At 38.0% G+C, this 9885-nt stretch overlaps 1 protein-coding gene across 2 annotated transcripts; it reads right to left on the minus strand.

The window, feature by feature from the left end:
* Positions 1-875: 875 nt before the first annotated feature.
* On the minus strand, positions 876-9881 carry LOC129282213 (uncharacterized). 2 transcript variants are annotated; one of them, XM_064112745.1, is made up of 3 exons: positions 9507-9881; positions 3924-4357; positions 876-1794 (listed from the first exon to the last, which is right to left on the minus strand). In XM_064112745.1, exons 2-3 carry the CDS (start codon positions 4333-4335, stop codon positions 1193-1195), a joined length of 1014 nt encoding a protein of 337 aa, XP_063968815.1. In that variant the 5' UTR covers positions 4336-4357; positions 9507-9881; the 3' UTR covers positions 876-1192. The 2 variants fall into 2 exon arrangements, with proteins under 2 accessions (XP_063968815.1, XP_063968814.1); XM_064112744.1 differs by having other exon boundaries at positions 9442-9876.
* Positions 9882-9885: the final 4 nt, after the last annotated feature.

Consider the following 9885-nt stretch of genomic DNA (forward strand, 5'->3'; position numbering starts at 1 on the left):
TGATTTTTCTCAATAAATTACGATTTTGTAAAAAATAAAATAAAAAATAAAAATATTTTTTTTTACAAAAACATATTTTTTAAAGAAAAAACCTACTGTATTTTGGTTGTAAAAACGTACTAAATTACGCCCAAAACGTACTGGTTGGCAGGTCTGCACAACCATCAGGGATGAAATATTGAGACCGGTACTGGCGAGTCTTTGTACAAGTGACTCGACCCAAGGCTAAGGCCGCCAACTTTTGAAAATGTGGCCTCGAGGATATTACATGTATAGCATACCTCCTATTAATTCTGAATTTCTGTAAAAATTCAAATGTATAATTCAAATTGAAATGTAGAGTAATAATTTATATTTTTATGAAATACTATCCTTTAAATATAGTCACTATTTATGTACACATGCCGGTTTAAGGCAAATAATTCACATTAAAATTTCTTCTCTTGATTTTTTTTAATGAGAGGCAGTTTGATGACTCATGGTGCTCTTTAAACTTTCATAAGAATAATGCTTGCCAAATACACCCTGTTATTAACCTTGATTGCGATTTTTTATTCATACATGATTAGGTCTTTTGTGTAAGGTTCAATGCATGGCTGCATGTAGGTATTAAAGTAGGCATCACAAGTATTGAAGAAAAAAAGGTCCAGTAATGCAAAATGCAAAGAGTGATTTCTAATTCTATTGACCAATTCAGGACAAAATGAACAGATGTTTGGCCTGAATATAATGTACTGTACAAGGCGGATTTGGAATACATGTTGTGAATCCAGGTTGATTTCATAAATAAGTTGAGCCTAATTCAGCGCATTTTTTAAAGAAACTGTACAATAATGATTGCATACATTTACTTCTTTGTTACTCTTTTCCTACAATTAAAGCATTGTGACTTTTATGAGCCGATTGTAATCTGTTAATGAATACTAGCTTAGTACTACAGTGACCTTCCCAAAAGCATGAATTTGGCGTCCTGTAACAGACGGGCGTTTTCATGATTACCATATAGACTTTTACTCAATACATGTATATGTAATGAATGAAGCATAATCAAATTATGAAATTTGTATTATAGATTCAAAACGAGTGACTTGGCCTGATACATGTAACCGTTGATGCCGAGTCACAAATTCTTTTATACTTTGTATGAAAATAAATCTATGTAAAGGCATGAGTTTACGGGAACTGACCGAAGTCATGAAGATGGTGGGTGGCCGTTTGACATCCGATGCATGCGCTTTTGCTCAGTTGCAGTTGTAGGAACCTCGCCCATTTCACTCATAGAGATGGCGGACCCTATTCTCTTGATGTGCTTGATGAGACTCTCCCTGTACTTGGAAAACGTATACCAGAAAGCTCCGATGATATTCATGGATATACCCAGCACCATGTTCGTCGTCAACGTCACTCCCCCGAACGCGAAGATGCCGATGATCGTAGTCACGACACTCTTGACGACACCTACGATGCTGGTCGTCAGCGCGGAGTTCATCGTGGTGCACAGGAATTGAGAGTAATTGAGGACGCAGCCTGCCGTCACGACGAATATGAGGATGAGATAAACTTGAAGGGTTGCCGAGTGAAAGAATAGGATGCACTCCTTGAACTCGGATGTGAGGAGAGAAAAGATGATGAGGAACGGAAGACAGTTGAGACTGTTGATGTAGAGGATGCCGTTGGTCGACATCTCGTCTTTGAGACCGAGTCGTTGGACCAGAGTTAGGTAGATCCCTTGCAGGAATATACTGCAGATCCCAAACAGGTATGCTTTGGGATCAAATGATATATCCCCAAGGCCTGTACATGAAAAATAGTGAAAATAATGATGGTAGTGATGATGATCATAAAAACTTATGTAACATTATTATTTGTTTGGCGTCACCTACATGTACGCCCGGGAGGCGAAAAGCGAACTGAATCATTATGACCCACAGTGACTGATAGGGGGAGTGCAGGTGGACCACTACACCGGGGTTTCCCCCTACTCTTATATGAATAGTGCAGTGGGTTCTTAACGTGCAAAGGTGGTGACTCTCTTTTACACGGGGCCTCCATTTAACGTCCTATCCGAGGGACGGAGTGTTTCCATTGTAACATAGCCTGCATCTATGAAACATGGGAGAGACGTTTACACATAACGCACTGGCTTCAGTCATCAACCAGGGTGGACTCGAACCAACGATCTTTGGTTCGAAGGGCAGACGCGTTACCGACTGAATCAACAACGATAAAAACAGCAACAATGACCATAATCAAACTAATAAACTATCTATGATGATGATGATTATTGAAGAATGATGATAATTGTGATCAATGATGGTGGTATTTCGATATGATAATCAGATGATTATGATAATCATTATCATTATTACTATAATTGTTGTTTTTATCATCATTAATGTCATCATCATTACATGTATCATCATCATCATCATCACCATCATCATAAAACACAAATAAGAAATAACATTAAAATAAAAATTACACTCTGCAAATTTTTCCAGCAATCAAAATGCAGTGCAACTATTAATTGAACTATTATTATGGTATTAAATAAGAAATGATTGAATATCCCTTCTTCAAGATAATTTGCACGGAGCGAAGTCAAGGTTTGAATACTGATTGTGGTAATCTATTTTGTCGTAATCTATTTTGTCAATAGTGAAAGTCTCAATGAAAGTAACGGCACACCAACAAACCTCATGATCACAATCCATTCTTTAAACAGTATGAACAATAGAACAATTGGCAGTTGTTGGCACAGGCAATGCATACACCTTTTTTACAAAGACTCAATATTTAGGTGAAGTTTACGTCCAATGATGAATTATCACTAGGGTCACTGGCGGATCAAGGGGGGGGGGGGCAAAGCTGGCCTGTGCCCCCCCCCCTTTGAGAGGCACAATTACAATTTTTAATGTAAAAATGCTGTTAAAACAGAAGTGTGCCCCCCCCCCCCCGTTGAAAGTGAAGACCTTTTTTTTTCATTCTTCTTTTTTTTTGCTTGTCAAACTTTTCCTCTGGAAAATGTGCCTCCCCCCCCCCCCCCCCCCCGTTGAAAGTGAAGACCTTTTTTTTTCTTCTTTTTTTTTTTTGCTTGTCAAACTTTAACGTGGACGAAATGTCATTTTTGGTTAAAACGGTAACCCCCTTTTTTTTGCTTGTCAAACTTTTCCTCTGGAAAATGTGCCCCCCCTTTGGAAAACCCTGGATCCGCCCCTGATTAGGGTAATTGAACAGACCTCTGAGTGGAACCATGCACATTGTAAAGGTGTCCACTACAATTTAAGAAAAACCTGAATTTTTTTATTTGACAACCCATATTGTCAACTACATAAATTCAAGGTTTACCTAATAAACTAGGGGAACATAAAATTTTCCAACTTCTACTCATTCTAATTATACATTTACTATTTTTTCATAAAGAGAGTGAGAGAGAGAGATTCTCTGTGCAAATCTGTGAAAAATTGATATCTTAAATTTCATATACCTGGTAGTACAATACATCTTTAGAGAATAAAAACAAAATTTAAAGTGCACTTGAAAGCTGACATTATTAGCTCATTCATTGCACATGCATAGAATAATTTCAATATTCATGTTCTAATAGTAGAACTTTTTGGTCTGGAAAACAGATTAAAAAATTGTACACTACAGTCCTGTGAAAAAACCTTGTACTATATATACACACAAAACTCATTTGTGTAGTGCTAGGCTAGTAGTCATATACAAAAGTTTAGTTACGAAGCAATACACGTCAGGAATACTATTGCCTAATAGTTATCATAAGTATATCAAATAATGAAATACATAGAAATTCCATGCCTTTGCTCTTTCTAATCTTATGTCATCGTCTACTCTATATAATTGAATAAAGTTAGACTGAAGTAATCCATAATTCATATTGTGAGGAACATCATACTTACCAGCAACGACACACCCAGCTGATGTCAAACTGACAGCTCCAATGATAGAAGCCGTTGGCCAGCCTTTCTTCAGAATACACACAGCCAAGAAGACGTAAAACAACGGCCCTGTTCTCTTCAAAACATTGTACATCGGAATATTCATCCCGCTGAGTGCACTTAGAGCAAAGGTCGAGTTCAGGACGTAAAAGAGTGAGGGCAAGAAACAAAGACGAGCGTTATCCCGGGTATAGTTCGGTAGATCTGTCTTGCCTAGGAGGTGAATGAGTTTCAAGGCTGCCACGGTAACGCTCATTTGAGCAAGCATGATGATTTCAGGGTAGTTGAACCCATAGGTGTTCATGGCCAATTTGTTGATGAATGACATGGAGCCCGAGCAGAGCCCGTAGAATCCTGCCGCTGCTAAACTCATCTTTGCAGATATTATTCAAGACCTGAAAATAAAGACACAAAAGTGAGCAAAATATTCAAAAGTTTTACCGACTACTGTAAAGGACAAACTTTGATACAGTTAAACTCAAAAGTAGAGTCTTGACTCTACCATCTACATGTCACATTACTTCCATCAGCATCATCAGCATCAGCAATATACGGAAGAGAAGGTAGTCCTGTAAGTCTTCCGGTCGCTTCTTCTTAGGGAAATACAGACGATACAGCTTTGAGGGTACGCTAAAGAGTTGGATCACGTGCTACATAGTGAAGATTGGACCAATGAATGTCCAATGTTCTTTTAAATGTATTTAGACTAGGTGCAGTTACCACTGACTCGGGAAGATTGTTCCAGTCATTGACAACTCTTTGACTGAAAGAGTGCCCTCTGAGGTTGAGTCTGTATTGTTGCTTAAAGATTTTCAACGAGTGACCTCTAGTTTCGCGGGCTTGGTGCATCGTGAAAAACTTATCAACTTGGCAGAAATCAATACCATGAAGAAATTTGTAAACTTGAATCATGTCTCCACGTTTCCTTCTATATACAAGTGAATGTAGTTTCAAATATTTGAGTCTCTCTTCATATGGCTTGTTGGCTAAGATTGGCAGTAATTTAGTGGCACGAAAGTATTTTCCATCTGTTGATTTTATTAAAATGTCAGATTTTGATACCCTCTCTCAACTCGTTTTTTCCATATTCTTAAAAAAAAACATTTGAACAACTATCACCCATATTTTTGATTGGCCACCCAATGCAATTTCAGTAGTTGATGCAAGGCCAAGGAGGAAAAAATTGAACATTTTGATTTTTTTTTTTTTTTTTTTGAATAATATTTTATTTTCTTCCTCTTTCAAATCAATAAGTTTACAATCACAATTCATATAAATAAAGATTCTTTGTATGTATACAATCAATAAACAATCAAACAAATAAATATATCAATATCAATGAGATTACGAATATTTTTAAAATGATTACAAATGAAATTAAACTGCCAAATTTCTCTTCTATAACAATGTGAAAGCAGAGGGGAAAAACCCGTATCAATCGACAAAATAAAAAAAAACGTACTTTGTAAAAAATGACTTTTTCCCTGAATAGAATAGAAATAATCTCTTTTGCACATATTAATTGTACAAGAAATAAAAAAAGGATAAAATATTATTTAAAGGTTGATTAGAGGAAGGTTATCCTAAAACATCCCTACATACTCACCTTACCCCCATACCCCCTCCCCCCTCATCTCTCTCCCCAGACACTCACACAAGCTCACTTCAACTCACCACTACTCACAGCTCCCCCCCCCCCCTCTTCCCTGTCACAAAACTCACACATCCATCTACACACGTACACCCACACACAATGCATCCTGCTCTGGTACAACTATCTGTATTTGAACAAATAAACAAAACAGAAACAAAATGAAGCAACCAATACATCCATAGTATTAAGAAAGGTATGCATTGATTTGTTCCCATTTCCTTAAGTGCACCCCCAGCTTCCCCTTTTTAAACGCTATTTGATATTCCGTATCTCTATACTCTTTAACCAAATGTGTCACTTTCTGTACGGTTGGCAATATTCCCTGTTTTCTTGAACTAAAAATGATATACTTAATTAAGAATATAATACAGTTTATTAAAGCTACTCTTGTAGTATTTCCAGATATCCCCATGAAAATTGTTTTCCAAACGTCACTGCCAAGTTCATTCAGTTGAAATATTTTACTCATCTCTTCCCATAATCGCTTAACTTCAGGACAATAAAAAAATAAATGTTGGTAAGACTCAACTTCTTTTTTACAAAAGGAACAGAAATTATCTGTCTCAAAACCGAATTTAAAAAGTTCCCTTTTTGTGTACACAGCCCCTTGTAATTGTTTGTATTGAAATTCTCTGTGTTTATTGCATAGCATTGCACATTTCAGTCTCAAAAATACTTCTTTCAGTTCCCCCATTCCCAAATCATATTCGGATTGCCCATCTGTAACATGAAATACATAATCAATTTGAAAATTTTCAATGAAGTGGTCATATATTCATCTAGATTTTATATCACATAGTTTCTGAACATGCCCACATATCATCAATTGAATTTCAAAGTTGTCTGTATCCATTTCCATAAAATCATTTTGTATCCACTCTTCTGTTATTACTGAAAATATCTTTTGAATTTTGAGCAAGTTTTCAGATGAAAATTTCAGATTATACCAGTATGAAACTGGTCTTAATTTACCTCCAAATATTATATCCGAGACCTTAACTATACCTTTCTGAAATAATTCAATATCAAAAAAGGTCTTATTATTAAGGCATAGACGCTTGTTATTAAAAATAATGGGATTACTTTTCCCTCCAAAATGTCTACACTTATCCAATTCGTGCCATGCCTTCAGCATATCTATGTAAAATAATGGTATACCTTTTAAATTCATTCTACTCGTATCATAATCACACAGAAATATGATTCGACCACCTAAAGAGCTAAAAAAATATTCGAAGGTTGCTTTCCAACCCGAACTTTTCCCTCCATCTAGCAAACGTTTAATCCACATTATTCGTTGGGTCTTAACAAAGACCTCAAAATTTGGAGCTCTCAGTCCTCCAACAGAATAGTCTTGATATAGAACCTTGCGTTTTATTCTATCTCTTCCTCCCCAAATAAAATTTAAAGAAATTCTTTCTATTTCCTTAAAAACTTCTTTTGGGACTGTCATCAGGGAAGAAACATAATTTAATTTTGAAAATGCATACATTATCAAAAGTTTTATTTTACCAAACATCGTAAGATCTCTCTGCTTCCACCAACCAATAAGTCTTTTAATTTTACTCAAGATTTCCTTATAGTTCAAAGCCTCAATTTAGAAATCTATATAGTCCCTCTACAAATTTGTTTTGACCAGCCCTGACCCCCACATCCCTGGTGTTCTTCTTCTTCTTCCTGTAAAGTACAGACTGCCGTTGGCATATTATCGTACTTGTGCTTGTCAAGTGCCCAGATGAATAGTGCGAGTAAAAATCTCTACAAAACTATGTGCGGCTAAAAACAGAAGAGGCCTTAACGAAGCCTCCTTTGCTGCACCTCCTGCTTGAAAGATGCGAGGGAGGTGCTGTGAACTATCTTTGCTGGGAGTGAGTTCCATATTCTGATAGCATCAGGAAAGAATGTCTTTTGATATATTTGTGTTCTGGCATATGGAATTTGGAACTTATCAGGATTTCCACGTGTACATGGTCCAGTTGATGGAATGAAGTGGTCATCCGGGATGTCAATAAGCTTGTTGATGATGCAGTAGACCATGCTAGCTCGCTGTTGTGCCCTTCTTTCCTGAAGAGTAGCCCACTGGAGTTGCTTTAGCATATCTGATACACTGCTGGTACGTCGAAAGTCTCCTAAAGCAAAGCGGGCGTAACGGCGTTGTACCATTTCCAGTTTTGAGATGTTCCTCTGGGTAAATGGGTCCCACACCACAGCAGCATACTCCAGTACTGGAAGGACAAGTGCTTTGTAGCACAACACTTTCGTCTTGAGAGGACAGTCCCTGATATTTCTCTGCAGGAAGCTGCTGACTGAGTTGGCAGACTTAGTTGTTTTGTCTACATGGTGATTCCACTTAAGGTTTTCCTGGAAGTTTACACCAAGGTATTTTGCTTTATCAGTCTCCACCAGGGGTATTCCATGAATGCAATATGGTGTCGAACTCTTGATAACTACCCTCTTATTGGTAACATGCATAACTTGGCATTTTTGCGGGTGAAATTGCATGAGCCAGTCATCTTCCCATACTTGAAGAGCATCCAGGTCCCTCTGAAGCTGTTTAGTGTCCTCCTCTGTCTTGACCTTTCTGTACAAGATGCAATCATCAGCAAAGAGGCGCACCGTAGACTGTGATGATACATATTCGGGGAGGTCATTAATGAAGAGGAGGAAGAGCAGAGGTCCGACCACGCTACCTTGCGGCACTCCTGAGAGAACGGGGGCTTCATGAGAAGTAACTCCTTCAATAAGAACCCTCTGGGAGCGGTTGCTGAGTAGATGTTCAATCCATGAGTGAATATTTCCTCTGACTCCATAATAGTTGACTTTGTACATCAATCTACCATGGGGAACCTTGTCAAAGGCTTTAGACAAGTCCAGTAGAATCACATCAAGCTGATCGCCATCATCAATACCCTGGGAAAGGTCCTGAACAGCATGTAAGAGCTGAGATGTACAGGAGCGCTTCTTGCGAAAGCCATGCTGGGCGTCACATAAGATGTTATGGCTATCCAAGTGGTCAAGAATGCTACTGCAGACAATGTGTTCCAGGGTCTTGCACACAATAGAGGTCAGCGAGATTGGCCTGTAGTTTTCTGCTCTGTTTCTCTCTCCCTTCTTGAAGACAGGAACTACATTAGCTCTTTTCCAGTCATCCGGAATAATGCCTTGGTCAACAGATGCTTGAAAGAGAATAGTGAGGATAGGCGTGAGTTCTGTCGCAAGTTCCTTCAAAAGTCTTCCTTGCAAGCCGTCTGGACCTGTTGCTTTGTGTATCTGCAGTGTTGATAGCAGCTTGTACACTCCATCAGGACTAATGTTGATTTGTTCCATGTCTGGATACGGGCTTTGTCCCTTGTCTTTGATGGTGGTCATGTTTTCATCCTTGTTGAAGACAGAAGTAAACTGATCATTCAAGATATGAGCCTTCCTCGTGCTGTCTGTAATAGTGTTATTGAGTGTTGCCGTGTTGGTGATTGCTTGTTTTCTTATTCATGAATTAATTCCCCTTGGCCCTTCCCCCTACAAAAGACTGCAAAGAATGTACCGTAAATAAAATGGGAATTCACTGTCATTGGTGACAAATTCATTTCCATAATTAACTTGTTGTTGTTTAACTTTAAGTTTAAGTTGTTTAATTCAGTTTAGAACAAGTCCACTTTTGTTAAAACACTTTTAGTATTTAAATTTTGATGATCATAAAATTAAAAAATAATAATTAATAAAATTACGAATCTAATTCTAAGTCAGACTATGTTCAAACTTCAAATTCAATTGATGCACAACTAGCTACAATTCACATTTATTCTGATAACTGAATCTCCACCATACCAAAGTTTCAGACTCAGTCTCGCCACGTCTCCCAGCTGAAAATGAAATGATCCTCAGTTCCTCACCCTCATTCAATTTCGATATCTCCTCAGCTCACTCAGGTCAAGGCCTTACAGAGAGCGAGCAGAGACGGCGCCGGAGCTGCAGGCGTTGCTGGTGGTGTCGTACGGTACGGTACGTTCCGCTTCACTAGTCGACGACGTGGCAACATGCAGTTTAAAGGCGATTGTATCGAAGGTTCAGAATCTGTGTTTTTGCTCAAAATAGGTCTAGAAGGGTATTAGAATGGTACTATCACACTTGGTTCAGTTATTAAATCTTGACAGCAACAACTAAAGCTTTGAAAAAAAAAATGAAAACGGCTAACGGAGAAGCGTCTACTCTAAGTCTAACGTTACTTGTCCTCGCTCGCGTCGAATACGATCGATCTCGAGTGAAGCAAAT

The sequence above is a fragment of the Lytechinus pictus genome, chromosome 18 (assembly GCF_037042905.1).
Source record: "Lytechinus pictus isolate F3 Inbred chromosome 18, Lp3.0, whole genome shotgun sequence".
Classification (NCBI taxonomy): Eukaryota; Metazoa; Echinodermata; class Echinoidea; order Temnopleuroida; family Toxopneustidae; genus Lytechinus; species Lytechinus pictus.